Source organism: Saccoglossus kowalevskii, chromosome 19 (genome assembly GCF_978046115.1).
Source record: "Saccoglossus kowalevskii chromosome 19, keSacKowa6.1, whole genome shotgun sequence".
NCBI lineage: Eukaryota > Metazoa > Hemichordata > Enteropneusta > Harrimaniidae > Saccoglossus > Saccoglossus kowalevskii.
Window position 1 is genome coordinate 3551277 of NC_140659.1, and position 17163 is coordinate 3568439.

At 33.9% G+C, this 17163-nt stretch overlaps 1 protein-coding gene and 1 long non-coding RNA gene across 2 annotated transcripts; both read left to right on the top strand.

Annotated features, from left to right (window-relative positions):
- The first annotated feature begins 824 nt into the window (after positions 1-824).
- LOC146730238 (uncharacterized) lies at positions 825-16930 on the top strand. The gene is made up of 8 exons (XM_085494057.1): positions 825-1035; positions 1357-1398; positions 1769-1917; positions 10889-10960; positions 12214-12309; positions 14205-14293; positions 15334-15429; positions 16829-16930. Exons 1-5 carry the CDS (start codon positions 825-827, stop codon positions 12298-12300), a joined length of 561 nt encoding a protein of 186 aa, XP_085350183.1. The 3' UTR covers positions 12301-12309; positions 14205-14293; positions 15334-15429; positions 16829-16930.
- Positions 4893-5775, top strand: LOC146730239 (uncharacterized). The gene is made up of 2 exons (XR_014927451.1): positions 4893-5257; positions 5536-5775. It is a non-coding gene; the product is annotated as an uncharacterized LOC146730239 (long non-coding RNA).
- Positions 16931-17163: the final 233 nt, after the last annotated feature.

Here is a 17163-nt window from a genome sequence, read left to right on the forward strand (position 1 = left end):
GCCAAGTGTCAAGTACCAGGGTGTGACATATTACCAGACCACACATCACCAGATGGAATCAGTTGTCAGTTAGCCAAGTCTCATGTACCAGGGTGTGACATATTATCAGACCACACATCACCAGATGTAATCAGTTGTCACCGGATGGAATCAGTTGTCAGTTAGCCAAGTCTCAGGTACTTGGTTCTGACATATAACCAGACTGCATTTCACCGGATGGAATCAGTTGTCAGTTAGCCAAGTCTCAAGTACCAGGATGTGATGTAATACCAACCACACAACACCAGATGGAATCACCACTCAGTCAATCCAGTGTCAAGTACCACAGTGTGACATATCGTCAGACCACACATCATCCGATGAAATTAGTAGCCCGTTAGCTGAGATTGTTACTGATCGTCACTTGAACGCTGCTCCATTAACGAATGTTTTTACGAACAATACTGACTCAGAATATGGCTGTACATGATTTGTGATGTTTCCATAATTCAGTTCGGATGAAATATCCCAAACAGGCTGGACAGGGAACATATTTAGTTGCACCTATCTGATATGATGGTTTTTTTAAAGGGAATTAGAAAACCCTTTCCTGCCTTGAGTACTTCAACATTATTTGCATGATTTCCTTTGTTAGCTTTTGCCACAGCAATTTTCTTTCAGCACTTCTGGATTTAAAACTCAACACATGAGCTACATCTGGTTCTTCACTATGCTTGAGAATCCAATACGTGCTACCATGTGCTTGAACAAATATGCACAGAAATGTGGTTTGACTTTCCCTGAATGTTTCAACTCAACCAATCTTAAGAAAGCAAATTGCAACTATGTCTCAACTTTTCAACTTGAAAGACAATGGACAGGAAATTTTGGCTGTTTTTTTGGGTCATTACATCAGAGTTCATAGGAAGTTTTATAGGCTCCCACAAAACACCCTGCAGATCGCTAAAGTCAGCAGAATTCTACTTGCTTGTGAAAGAGGATCTGTAGAAAAGTACAAGAACAAATCACTTGATGACATAGAGATTGACTTGAATGGTAAGTATGGATTTACTTTAACGTACATATATGCCAGAATATTTTCAATGAATGTGGTGATGGTATGTTCTTTTTTACCGCCCTATATTCGTGAAAGTAATTCCTGATTGGATGAAGTCATTTCGAAAGTGTATTTATGCCAAAGCCACAGTTCCTGTGGTTGGCAAAATGGTTTTCAACTGCAGTTTTGAAATTTTTAAATGTTATTCTAAAAATCGTAAATCACATTTATGCCTAAACAAAAATGGATGTTCTTACATCAAAAAAAAATTAATTTCTCATTACTATTGTATGCTTCATCAATATGTGTGTTTATTTCAGATGATGAAGAATCAGTGCTGATTGATATCAAGACTCCTGAAGGTATGTGAGAGTTATAATACTGGAAAATCAAGAATTTATGGATGGATTGACGATTAGAAACAAGGTGGCTGAATGTCAATCATTTCGGTGTTAAAAAAATCATAATCAAGCATCAGTTTCTGGATCCATATCTCTGACATGTTTATGTTCCAACTATATTACTATAAACAAAACTATACATCTTAAGTTTGATAACTAACTGGGACTGTGCCATGCATGGCTTGTTTTTTATAAAGGGGAAATAAAATCCAACTATGAAACTATTACATTACGTTATTCTTCATGAACAGCGTCTGTGTTTGCACACACTGTCACAGATCAGTACATTTCCGAATCTTTATTACTTTCATTATACCTGGTATTTTTTCAGCACCTACTGAGAAAACAGCAGATTTAGCTGTATGTAAGATAGAACCGTATTTGATACTAGAATCCAGTTTTAGGAATCTCAAGAATGGGAATGAACTTTCTGATGATATTGTCAATTCTGCTGTCTATCCTGCCACTCAAAAAAGAGAGGTAACTTAAAGTTATAAACAGCGTCCGGATTACTTTCGGAAATTCCGTCGCGTTTCGGAAAGTTTTAATTTTCAAAACTTTTGAATATTTATTTGTGCTTTTAGGTTAGTGAGAAGGTTATAATAATTCTTCATTTCACTTTAACACTGTTTTTACACCCCTCAGACCCCATTAAAAAGTCACTTCTGGCCATTATAATGGCCACTATTTTCTTAATGGCCAGAGTATTGACCAGAATATTTTAAGTGGCCAAAATATTTACCAGTGTTTTTAAAATGGTGGTTTTAATGACCCATGTTTTTTATACTGGTCAGAATAATTACAATTGCTTTTTAAATGATGGAGTTGATGAACATTTTTTTTTTATGGGCAGTATAATGGTCATTTTATTTTTCATTACATACATAAAATGACCAGTATTTTTGTTCATGTCTCTAAATATAATGGCCCAGAAAACAGCCTCAATATACGTGTGGGAATTTATTTTTCCCAAGTTTCACTGGCGCTTCCAAGTACACTTAAATGAAATTTCGCGAATATTGCCTCGATCCCCAGTGAAATTTCATAGTAACGCTGATGCCAGTGACTGCTGGTGGACTGCATAACCTGCGGAGTATTTAGATGGTGTTGAATCATAGGACGATTGCAGTACTGCAACTGGCACATCAAGGTATGAATTTGTAATTATTTTACCATTTTACAATGACTTCAATACAATATTAGATACTTTTGTTGTTGTTTATGTAGCAGGATAGTCTTTTGGGGCTTTCGTTTTTGTTCAGTCATGGCACACTGTGTAAGTAATGCTTCATTATTATTCATAATTGTCAAACAACAAGCTCAAGTAGGTGTTAATGAGGATTAGCTCCTATGTTTGTTAATACAAGAAAAGTATAAACAAAATTTATTTCCAACTCCTGAAATCTGCAAAAAAACATCAACGTAAATTTGTTTCCATTCATGGCAATGTTTTCAAATTATTTTAATATAATAATTTAACTGACTGCAAAATGTTTGTTTTTTTTAAATTTTTGAAGACTATGTATATTGTTGTTTTTTTTCTCCTCAGACAATACCAGCAATAGTGTACTGTACACTGGGAAATCTAATTTAGTAATCATGTATTAACTATACATGTATATATTATGCCCATAACATCAAATACCATCCAGAATCCCTTTTTCCTGTAAACTAGTATAGATGATATATGTCTACAGTGTGCAACAGTTCATTTTTCTTTGCGCACAAAAGAAAAAAGTAAAACTCATACTCAAAATAACTTTTAATTTAGCATGGATTTAAACTAAATTTCAATTGAATCTAATATTCTTTGCTCATCTTTGATTTGATTTGAATGAGTTGTAGAGATCAATATAAAGGGGAAGTGAATCTTAATGTATGCACCTAAGGTAGAAATAAACAGAAGACACTTATTCGTAGATTCACGTAGAGCTCTTTAGCAAAGGCTAAGAGGTCCAATACCTTAACCTGTGCTAAAAAAATGTGCATGAATACAGGCTAAGAAATACTAGGTACAGAGTAAATCTGGTCAAAGCCTTAGCACAGGCAAAACAAAACAAGCATGAACGCTTAGCTCGGCTAAAAAAACCATTGTATTTAATGTTCATTTAGGAGATTTACTACTATATTCATAACTTTTTATTTTGGTGTGCCATTTCCTGCATGACAATCAACGCTAACACATATAGAGAGATTGACTCAAGAAAAAATGTACCGATGATGAGATACTGTGCTACTTCCTGTTATTCTGCAATTTGCACTTTCTGAATTTGCTTTGGTATTGTTTTATAGCTGTAGAACTAACCTTCCTACTTATTCTTACTGAGCACTCATAGTTAAAATTTCTGAAGATTTTGCCTATTCTTAATAAGTTTGGGCGTTCCTTACCCCGTGCTAACCATTGTTTCCTTCTGTGCATGAACTCAAACATATGAGATTAGCTTAAATCTTAGCCCGTACTTTGTGTAGCATGAACACTACTTTTGAAGATACAGGGGGCAAATGGGCGAGACTTAAACAAAATATAATGAAGGTGTAATATGCAGTCAGTAAATGTCCTAGGCATTTCTGGGTCAGCCAAATTGATCATGGGTACTCTTGCTCAACTTGGACAAAAAAATATTTAGTCTATATAATGGTACTTAAATCATAGACCTTAGAGAACAGGGACATGCTACTGTGGCTACCCCTTTCATGTAACCTTAGTTATAATCCCCCTACCCAAATTAACACCTTAGAGAAACTGATAATAAATCTATGTCAACACCACTGTTACATCCTCTCCTGTTTCATAAGCCAAACATGGCTGCCAGGGTGTAGCTACACAAAATGAGACAATTTTGTGGTTGGAATATAATCAGAAAAATTAAATTTGATCAAAACTTGAATAGCCAAGTCCATTCTATTGATGCGAGTGAAACTAAAAATTAACAATTTTTATTCCACTATGAAATCAGGAAAGGGAAACAAAAATGGTAAGTTTTCTCTGCAAGGAAACAAAACTGCCTAAAAGTAAACAATGACCTGTGGAAATTTGTGTCATTATAACAAGTGGATTTTTCATCATATTTAGAACAGATATAGCATAGTGCACTTGTTATACACTGACTAATGGGAATACTAGTAAAAACTGTTTCAGATGTATAAATCTTCTAGGTACATGTATATGTATTAATGAGATTATACAGGAGGTTATAACCCACATTGCACATTGTCTCAGACAGAAGTTGCATGACCCAGTTTTCTAAGGTCATGCTTAAATCATAACCATCTGAATACCATTATTTCACTTTTCAAACTAAACTGTTTTTATATTTTTAATATCATTTTTTTGATTTTGAAAAAAAAATATAGAAACAATATTACACTTAACATAATTACTCTATTAGCAGCACATGCACTTAGGTAATTTACAGGGATCTTCAATGGTCGAAATATGTAATATTTTCATGATTTAGTATCCACAAATGTAATTTTAGAGCAAATATGGTATTGTATTGGATCATAATTATAATACAATTATTTATTTTGTGAAAGTACCTGGGGATCGATGAAGTTGTACATGCATGGTGGCATTCCCATTGTGGAGGGACTCTATAATTTTGTATGTACACAGCTTCCTACTTTGAAAGACAAAATCATGCAGCTGCATTGTTACATAACTTTCTTTTGTCTCTTGTAGGAAGTTAAATCCCCCTATTGTTCTCAGAAATTAGGTTCCCAAGTACAGCAATGTACTGTCCACAGAGGGACTGTGTACTGTCCTAGTCTCTCAAGAGACAAACTGTGTGTATATATGGCACAACCCCTAATATATTCGGTTAGGAAACAATTTGATGTTATTCTGTTTTATTTGATATTTATATTTTTTCAATCAGAATGTACCGGGTATCATCTTTTTGGAAGTATATCTGAGTTGCATAGGGGAAAAATTGACATATCACAAGATGTCATTTTATCCACATTGTTATTAGTGAGGACAGAAATATGCCAAAATACACAGACACCACAAATTTTTGTTTCCAAAATTGATTACAAAGTGTCTTAATTAAAAACTGGTCATTGTAAGCTAATAGCAATCTGAATTATTTTTTGCAGATAATGACAATTTAAAAAAAGGAAATACTATATAAATGGAACGTAAGAAGTTGAAGAACCAGAATTTATGGACGTTAAGGGAAAAAAAAAGTTTAACCAGTATTGATGGATGCAATGGTTTAGCATTTGCATGTTTATCAGTTTTACATTTGCACACAGATTTTGAAAGTTCCAAGTGTGTAGAGTTACTGTACATTCCTTTTTTTATGTTTTCCCTCAAATAAAAGTGACATCTTTCAACTGGTATTTCATGATTTTCAGCTATCTTATATAGTTCTTCTTGCTGACCCTTTTGTACACACCCACACTCACTCCACAATCTTTCATCTTTTTAATAATAATTAACAGGAAAATATTATTGAAAAAATCCTGTAGAGATCAAAAACATGGACAAATTTGACACGCCTACATCTTTGAGAAAAAATATTTTACACTAGAAAAAGAATAGCACAAAAACAAAGAGGAGAAAAAACATTTTGCACAGCCCCCTCCTTAAGCTAATCGCCTCTCAAGAAAACTTGATGAATATCTGGAGGAGTATGACATTGCAAACCTAAAATATTATTATCCACTAAAACAGTCTGTATGGCTGTGCACTACATCATGATTTTTAAAAAACAAAACAAAATATTGCTTACATATTCTTGTTTTGTCTAATGTTTTCATTAATTATCCAATTTCTGTACTTTATGTGTTTGTACACTGAGCTGAATAATTAAGATGATGTTTTGAAGCACAGTGATAGAGGGACTGTGTTTGAAGCAATGTTTTAACCCCCCCCCCCCTCACCACCCCCCACCCCCATATGACATTTTTACTTTGCAAAGCTGTACCTCCCAGATCTTTAGTTGTTTATGCATAGATGGTCTTTGGTTATAGATTATTTACTTTCCAGTCATTTTTGAAGTGTAAACCTTTGTCATACTTTCTGCTGTGTTGACTTCCTGTCACTATGCTTTTGTTTCCCTTTGGTTAGCTAAACATATGAACGCTTGTTGAAAATCACACTTGGAAGTAAGAGTTTCTAATGGAATAGCAAGCAATCTAATCTATTCCTGAAATTGTAAAATTATATATAGTGTTATTTGAAAATGTCAAAATAAACTTCTAGGAATCTGTTATTCAGTTCAAAAAATAAACTAGTTGCATGCAGAATCTCAGAGAAACAATTGCATGTACATGCAGGAATGGTCGGATGTTGCAGCAGCAGAAGTTTGGGCCTGGACATTCCAGTCACATTTTTAAAATGATTTTAAATAATGTACGTATTCTTAACAAACTGTTACATGAGAGGGGGCAGAGCATGAAATAATATTTTAGTTTTGGAAACTATGCAAAGATGTGTGTTCAGTAATTCAATACCTTTGATGAGCCATTATTAATAGCACACATTAGGTTAGATTTGAATAGATTCCTAGTAAGATTGGTGCATTCTTAATTCAAAAAAACTTAAAAAGTTTTAATACTACTAAATTATACATATGTTTGATATAATTTATTGTAAAACATTATTGTTGTTGTGAAAATAGTTTCATACAAAACGGTGAAAATTTGCCAAAATCCTTGTATGTGTTGCCAGTGATATGCTAGTTTCCATTGTTATTTAAATGTACCGTACTCATCAGGGAGGTAATCCATTACAAAACATCACTAATCCACAGTAGTCTGGTTTCAGGCTACACCAAGTCATAGTCATAAGAGGGACTTTGACCAAGTACAGGCTAAGATATAAGTGAATCCCAAATGTTTGCATATCAGCTATACCCAATTGTGTTCACTCACAGGAGGGCCCAACAGTTATAGCACAGGCCACAGTGTAAGGGTCTGTGCACTGGCTAACAACACCCAAACTTGTTTCCCAAGGGAGGCAGCAATTATGAACAAACAATTAAACAGCAATGGTACAGTTCTATAACTACACTGTTAACCTAAATAAACCAACCACAAATTATCGAAACCACCATATATTTTTCTCCCTTAAAGGCCCAATTCACTTGCCCTGGGCAAGTGTGAATTGGAGGTGTGGCTATTCTAATGCATGGTCTTAATCACTTGCATAGCCTATGACGCATCCTGTTTCAGCGGTCCAACATCACGTGACTTTGATTGACAGTAGTAATTATTCAAGATGAGTCGCGCATCCCTTTCCCCGGTTCATGTTTTTTACTTTTATCCGCCAAAATCTCAGCTCGTACACTATTTATTGTCATAAATACTACACACAGTCACTGCTGTGATATTCATAGTCACATGCATCCACTTTGGCACGACATAATAGACATGTAAGTTCGAGAAAACGCGTTTTTACTGGAGCTTGGCTGGAGCTGTTTACTACAGCAGGACAAGCAAGGAAATAATCCCTGTTGTTTAGGAGCGTATTTAAAGTATACCTGGGCCTTTAATATTTTTTTTTTTTTCCATTCCTTTTCCATGTTTTATTGATTTATAATGCTTATTTTTTTTTATTAATATCATCACCAGTTTTTTCAATTGTTTTTTTTTTAAACCATTGTGGTGCTTCCGATACTAGTTTGCTGATAGTTGTTAGAAGGGAATTTTTGTGATGTTGATTGGTACACTCAAAAGCAATATCACATGTGCAATTTACGTTACACTCCAAAACGGCATGCGTGCGCATGCGAAACACCATATCTTCGACTTCTGGGGAAGTCGTCAACTAGTATCCCACCAGTCATTAATTACTCCGTACACGCTTCCACACTGATTGGGTCGCTGTAGTAGAGCATACAACAACGCCAATTTAGTTCGCTGTCTACAACATGCACTAATAAAACTCTGCATTCTGTAACGCCGTTATATACTGTTCCTGTGCATCCAAATAAATCGGTCTGTCTACGCTCGTGTTCCAGTGCACTTCGCTTCATAAATTAGAATGAAACATGTCAGCAGCAGAAATTTTGCGTTCGTAAACAGCGCCCCTTAGCCCGTGCTAAGGACTGGCCCTCCCAATGCATGGATGCAATTGGGTCTAGTCAAAACATCAGCTAAAATCTTAGCCAGTACTTCATGTAGCATGAACACTATTATTGTACAGCATTATAATACCGTGAACAAACAAACATGCCATTCACTGCTAAGTCAGCTAGCTACACACATGGAGCTCTATGCTAGGACCCCCCCCCCCATATAACTTACTGAACCACCCAACACCGTTTTGTACACATGCAGTAGTCGTGGAATATTTTCACAGATAATTTTCATATCACATTAAACCATTCATAATAGAGAAAATAGCAAAATATAAAAATAAAGCAGAGCATCATGGGTATTTTTTAGTTGACTGTGTCTTAGCCACTTTAAAATCACCTTCCATCAACCCTTCAACATAAACTTCTACAGTTTATAACACATGTTATGAAAAGTTACTGGTTAAGTATTTCAATTTAAAATGTTATAGTTTCGGTGTATTTGAAGACTAAACTTTAGTTTTTTGTCATTATTAAAATGGGAATTTTGTTTATGTTTATAACCCCACTCATAAAGACAGGCTCATTTTCGGATTAATAACTCGCTGTTTATGTGACTTTTTGGAGTAACTCCCTGTGACTTTTTGGAGTAACCAGCTGTTTATGTGACTTTTTTTGGTGGAAAGTCAGTTGCTGAGTATGTTTGGGGTTGCACCCTTTTCGAAGGTTCAGTAGTGAATGTCTTGTTTGTTTGTTCAAGGTATTAAAATGCTGGACATTGCCTTTATAAGAACAGGATGTAGTACAGAGTCTCATTGTCAGTCCATTTTTATCTCAAGAATAATGTCACAGAATGTGCTTGTATTGATTGTCAAGTTTAGTATAGTTATGAATAAGAATAGTTATGAATATAATAGTTAAATTTTCAAATGGACATCAAGTACAATGGTATTTTGGGTGATTAGCCTGGGCTCAATGTTTGCACACACTTCATTAGCACCCGTGATAAGGGTCTAGACCGAATTTTGAAAACGAGTCATCTTCTATGTTCAATAACCTATTGCATTATACTACTAGTATATATTATTAAGTCAACAGTATCAAGTGCATGATTTGTTGTGATTTTAAAAACAAATTAACCCAAAACGTCATATTTTTTCAAGATATATAATTCCATATTTCAAATTTTTCAAAATCTTGTATTTTACGTTTACCTACAATTGTACTGGCTTAAAATTGAAGCAAACTGAAGCGAGTGAGGGAAAAAGAGGAGAGCTGTCAATCCCCATGTGCCATTACCGGGTATTATCTGTGACATGAAAAAAAAAATGACCATTTTATTCATGTAATGAAAAATAAAATGATCATTATAATACCCATTAAAAAAATAGATTGTCACCCACTCCATCATTAAATAAAAAATTACTATTATTCTGACCAGTGTAAAAATAGTGGTCATTATAACTACCAGTTTGAAAATACTGGTCAATATTTTGACCATTAAAAAATTTCTGGTTGGTATTCTGGCCATTAAGAAAATAGTGGCCATTACAATGGCCAGAAGTGACTTTTCAAAGGGGTCTGAGGGGTGAAAAAAACAGAGTTAAAGTGAAATGAAAAATTATTATAACCTCCTCACTAGCCTAAAAGTATGAATAAATATTCAAAAGTTGTGAAAATTAAATCTTTCCGAAACGCGACGGAATTTCCGAAAGTTATCCGGACGCTGTTTATATTAATTTAAAGTTATATTAATTACTTCACAGTCTGTGTCACATCATTGTAATTAGATAAGAAATAATTTGTGTACACTATAGCATGCTGTACAGTTATCATGTGCTAGATAATATAATTAAAAAATAGAAATGATAATATTATAAAAGCTAAATTAAATCTTGTTTAAATTGTTAATACAATAGGGGACATTATACTATTTCGGTTTTTTTTCAGAAAGATGTGTTCAACCTATTGGTGTCTTGGCAAATTTAAAAATCTGAAAAACTAAATTTCAGGATTAATGGCATTGGTTTGTTTGTTAAAGCTTCTCTTGTACATTAATGTACATTATTGCTATGCATAGCTCAACAATTTCTCTTCTGGACAACTGAAGATAACCTCACTCTTAAAAGAATTATTAGATGGCAGAGGAGTTCAAACTTTATTTTGAACACCATTTGTTTTCATTTGAGTTCTTATTCATAATTTCATGTTTAGTTTTATATCCTATACATGTCCAGGCTCCACATGTATGTGGTAAATTTTGTTACCACTTTTCCAGCTGAAGACTACAAGTTGTGAAATATTTGTTATTCTATATCACTAATAGCTCTAAATTAAGTTAAACTTTGTGATTTAAACTGAGCATCATTAAAGCTATGATGTTCAAGTCAATTTGATAACTATATTCTTGATATTTTTTTTCTCAGAGAATCAAATTTTTTGACCATAATTTAATGTCATCCATTTGTCTGAGGGGTGAAACCACTTATCCAAAGAAGGTAAGATTATCAAGCTTTAAAAGTTTTTGTGACCTTTATTTTATAAAACTTTGTCTAAACTAGTTCATGTATGTTTTCATTCTTAGCAGTATACATGTCGAGTAAATAGAAATTTCACATGTGTCTATTCTGCATATGTATAAAAGATCTTATTTTTATTTTTATTATCAAAGTTGCATACTCTTCACTCATTTTTGCTTTTAGTCCCCGTTCGGACGTAGTCCGAAAACGGGGACTTATGTTTTGCCCTGTGTGCGTCCGTGCGTGCGTCCGTGTGTGCGGACGTGCATGGACCGATTAAGTTCAAACTTCACTCATACATCACACATTATATGGGACATACATTGTATGCACATGCATTTTTTTCATGATCCGATTAACGATAGCCGAATAAGGCCGAAAATGCATCAAAATCGCACATTTTCACCATTCCGGACCCGGATCTCAGTTATGCGTGAACAGATTTTGTTCAAATTTGGTACATACATTAAACATAATAGGACCTTGATGCACGTCATTTTTTTTTTTTTGGATCGGGTTTGAAATTGCCGATTGGCGGCCATTTTGTTTTAAAGTATTCAGTTCTGGATCCGTATGTGAGACATGCTTGGATTGTTCGAGTTCAAACTTCACACACACAAGGTACATCATGTCACAAATATGTATGTGCATTTGTTTCATGATTTCATTAACGATAGCCAAATGGCGGCCTCTTTAAGGTCGAAAATGCATTGAAATCGCACATTTTCACCATTCCGAACCCGGATCTCAGTTATGCATGGACGGATTTTGTTCAAATTTGGTACATACATTAAACATAATAGGACCTTGATGCACGTCATTTTTTTTTCGGATCAAGTTCGAAATGGCTGACTGGTGGCCATTTTGTTTTAATAAATTCAGTTCTGGATCCGTATCCAAGACATGTCTGGATTGATCAAGTTCAAACTTCACACACACATGGTACATCATGTCACAAATATGTATGTGCATTTGTTTCATGATCCGCTTAACAATAGCTGAATGATGGCCATTTTAAGGCCGAAAATGCATCAAAATCACGTATTTTCACAATTCCATAATCGGATCTCAGTCATGCATGGATGGATTTTGTTCAGATTTAGTACAATGTGTTGTACATATGCAGGTGCATTTCGGTCATGATCTGCTTTGAATGTATATGTCACTCAAATATGAACGGAACGGGGACGTGTCATTGACAATGACTTGTCTACTTTCATTTACACTTACAGATTGATTTTTCCAAGCATGACTTGATAATGGGAACTATGTATGAAGGTGGACAAAATATTTGTGGTATTATACAAGATGGACACTGAACTCTTGTGGTAAATATTTAAGAATTTTTCTTAGTCATTCTCATGTATATACAATATACAAATTTATATAATAATCTTTCATTCAGTAATACAGATAACAAAGCACTGATTTCAATTTTCTCATTAAATCTTGCTGTCACTTTGCAGTTTTCTCAGTATCTTTGCCTACTTGTCTACTGAATTTGTAGAACACGAATAGGAGGCTATGTCGTGCAAAGCACCTCTACCTGTCAATCTTTTGGTACATCCTTCTGATTTTGTGAACACTTATGTTTGAAAAATGGTATTTTGTGCAAAAATTGTTTCATTCATTTCTTTTTATGCACTTTAGTTCTGTTGGCAACTATTACTGCAAAAATAACTATTTGCATTATATATTTTTTGATAGACAGTTTTTTGCAACATGCAATTATTAAATATTGGCAGTACTCACTGCACAGGTTACAGTATACAGGAATTCAGGTAGCTGTAACTAGGAAAAATATTTCTGTTGCTGTGCACTGGAAACTAAAATTACCTTACAGATATTACAACATTTCTATTCATCTGCACACGACAACTACAACTGGTAGTTTATACTGCTTATATGCACTCAGACTGTTTTTATATTCAGCTTTTTCTTGAACTGGGACAACAGTGCACAATCTTAGAGGCTTATATTCAGTGAGGTCTTGAGCTTTCATCATGCATCGTATTGGATATATGCACATGCATACATGCTTCTATGGTGTAGGAATTTATCCACACATCCCCCATGGTACATGCAATATCATGAGTATAATTTCCTGTCATAATAAAGACAATGTTGTTCTTAGTATGTAGTAACATCATAAATATATGCCCACTTATTTATAGCAAAATAGAACTAATTATTCCAAGATGCCAATATCACGACTTATGTGTATGGTAGACTCAGTTTGAGCGAGTCAATGAGTTTCAATTCAAAATGGCCAACTGGCAGTCATCTTGTTTTTTGAAAATGTCATATTTTGGACATGCTTTCTCAGTTTTTATTCAAATTTGTTTACATAGATCATACATGTTAGGATATGTCCTCCGTTCGTCAGTGCATCCAACTGTCTGTGCGTTCGTACGTTTGTCTGTCCGTCCAGAGTTGCATTTCAAAATTTTTAATTGTAGTGCCTCATTCCTATCTTCAGACATGCATTTTCTTAAACTTACTTTAAACAATTTTAGCAAGTGCAATAACAGAGTGCACCTCAATTTGTTTTACTTTCACTTGTGATCTTTGTTTTTCTCTGCTATATCTTAAACCAGAGGGGTTGTCACGCAACACATGTTCGAATTTGATGTAAATAAACTATCTGTTGTATTTGCCACTTGGGACTCAAGTTTCAAGGACACGCTCGCAACAACCAACACCTTCACTTTAATATGACGAGCATAAAGAGAACTTTCAAAAATTTAATGGGGACTGTGTAATTTTCAATGACTTGTTCCTCATAACTATGTCATTTTTTTTTCATCATGTCAACAATTCCAACATTCAATGTTCCTGTCCCGATTTTGTGTCACAGTGAATGCGTATACATGTTGATTACTTTTGACTGTTGACCGAATGGAAATTTTGTGCTCTTGAGTCTTTTTGAATGCCACAATAAATGACAGACAAAAGATAATTTTTAGTCCTCAAATGTCAATTCACCCAAATACAACTATGACTTGTTTTAATTGGGGCACATTTTCTGTTTTAATATCTTATACGCATCTGACACAGATTTTGTTTATCTGTTGAACTCTTGAATGTGACTTGCCTGTATAGATATACTTATTTATATATTCTGTTGTTTTGAATAATAGTCTATATATAAATGAAACACACATACTTCTAATGATAAAGCTTCTGATATAAAAACACTTTTTTTTAATGATTGTTTTGACAGGAAGTAAATCAAATGGAGCGCAAAATATTATATCTCAATTCTTTGGGGGAAAGCAAAGAGAAAATGAATCAAATTCAGCAGAACTGGAAGTGAGTATTAGTCTATATTATGTACATGTATTGTTTTCCATAAGTCAACTGTTGGTACTAATCTGTTTCTGATCTGTAGGGCTTGATAAGGTAATTTTTTGGTCTTAAAATTGGATGTTCAAGCCTTGGGTCTGTGTGTACAATTTTGGTACATGTATGTGTAAGTTAAATTTTTCCATTCCTGTATGAGCTTTGGAAAATCTTAAGGTCCTGGCCATCTATGCACACATGTGTACAAGTATGTTGGGGAGCCAGTTTTTGGATGCAGTTTGGCCAACATCATTCAAATTTTACCAGTGCTGAAGTTTTTCAGTGTCACGGATGTCTATGATCATTTTTCTGTTACCAGTAATAACAATTGCATTGCATTGTCGAGTTGTAATTTTTATTTTGTCAAAGTTTGCTGCCATTGTTGATCTAATACAGCCAACTGGTGGCCACTTTTATTTTGATGGATGGTATTCAGGACACACATCTGGAACAGGCCTAAAGAAATTCAATTCATTTTTTGTACATGGATAGTACATGACATACATGATTGTACATATAAAGATGTGGTCAAAGATGGACTGTCATTAGTTTTGGTTGTTAATTTGCATCTAAAAATCAAACTATTTTTCATGGCTGGAACCACATTTTTGGCATGTGTGGACTTATTTCAGTCAAACTTTTACCTTTTAGGGGGGGGGGGGTGATGCACATCGTGGCTGGTCAATATTTTGTTTTCATCCGTCCATTCAAAATTGTTTAGTACATGCATGGCATCAACATGTACATGGTTTTAATGAATGCTGAAGTAGCAACTTTTCACTTCTGCAAATACACTTACTACTTTGTGTCTGTTTTACAGCAATCATATTAGTAAATTCATCTGCTACTTACTGGTTAACATAATTTGAACAGGACTATGGCAATGAAAACACCTTTATTTTTAGTTTATGGTGATTGGATACTGTCACTTCTGAAAGCTAAAAATTTGTCCTCCACTGTTCTTTTACTCTTCTAACAGTTTTTGATTGAAATATTTCACTTTTTTTTAGTAAATTTGCAGTTAACAAAGAAGAAGATGGAAATTACAAAGTATCAACAATTGACCATGCAGTGCAAGTGTCTCTTGTGGAGTTTTTGTCATTGAGGTAAGGATATATCCCTGAATCATTTGAATATTTTGATGTGTATTAGTGTTACAGCCAGGAAACCTCATCGTGTGTCAGTTGAAATTTAATAGATATAAATAGATATTACAGTACAGCTAAATACTTACTTACCTAATGTGCTAATGCTTTGTTAAAATCGTGTTATGACCTTGCTAACTCTACATTATTGAATGTAAGCTTTGTATTAACAGTAGGCTGTGACTGTATGGAAATACTCACAAAAACATTTGTTGATAAAAACAGTGGGCATAAAATATAGCAGAATGAAAATAAGTTGTCTAGATTACTACTACTAGATTACATGCTACTTATCAGGGATAGGAAAAAGTTGTCAAAACAACTATTCAAATTCACAACTCTGATTGATTGCTTGCCATGGCCTCATGCCAGCGCCAAGACAACATTTAGATTTGCAGTCCCTGTTGGTACATTCACTGTCACCCAACAGTGGTTTACTGTGTTTGATGCATTATTTATTACAGATGAATTGAAACATCAGTCCATGACTTCCCTTTGAATTTTCTGCGCAAGGACTGTACAAAATCAATCCATATTTGAAATGAGAATTATAGTTTATTATTATCACATTATACAGGACGAAAATTACATGTAAATAGTGTCCATTGTCGTAATTCAACATTGCTACGATGTCAATAAAGTTTCTATAGGGTAATTCAGTAACGATCTCCACTTGTCAAAAATACTTCTCGTAAAAATAACAGTAGTAATAGTCTTTGAATGTATTAATAAGAATGGCCAATTTATTACGGATACTTGATTGTACGCAAGTTAAAATCTATAGATTATATCAAAGCAGTTCTATTGCCACTCGTCTAGTACAGATCAAGGATTGGATGATAGTAGATACATTATTTGACAAACATGATTACTGAAAAAACATGTGGCTGCAAAGTATAAAATATCTATCTTTCTGGAGCACAGTTGTATTTGTGTTTTACCCTTTCAAATGTATTATATTTTTGATTCAAACACTATTTTAATTATATTTAAAAACTTTGAATAAGAATCAACTTTACAACCCTGAATATGCTAACATTATGTTACACTGATGCAAAGCTAACATCAAGTTAACATGCATTAACACATTTTGGTAAACAAGTTTTGAGCTGAAATAAATGGCTCATGCATGAGGGAAATAGACATTTCATATTTCTTTGACTGCTGTCTAGTTTCATCTTGTGAGGTTTTTCACTTTCTGATGTCTATGATCATTTTTCTGTTGCCAGTAATAATAATTGCATTGCTTTGCCTATTTGTAATTTTTATTTTGTCAAAGCCTTTTTGGCGGATGAAAAATAATGTGGGCATGTAGTTATTTATACATGTTCTATGATTTACATGTATATCAATTTTTAAGTTTGCAGAGTATTTAGCAAAAGAAAAATACACACAATTATTGCATAGAATGGACAAAGTTTTTGAACTCAGAGAAGATATCGTATATTGGCTCTCAGAATCAGGTAAATAAGACATTCTCTCTTGAAAAAATAACTGGATTTTCTTGTGTTAACTTTATAGTATTGGCTTTCATGTTTGTTACCCACATTCAGAATTTCTTCCTTTTAATTTTAAGTATATACTTTTCTTGAGTTCTTATGTGATTTTGAAAGTAAATAAAATCAGAAATGCAAACAACTTTTAAAATCATAGTGTGTAATTTAGTGTCATTTGGGTTCATATCGTATGCCAATA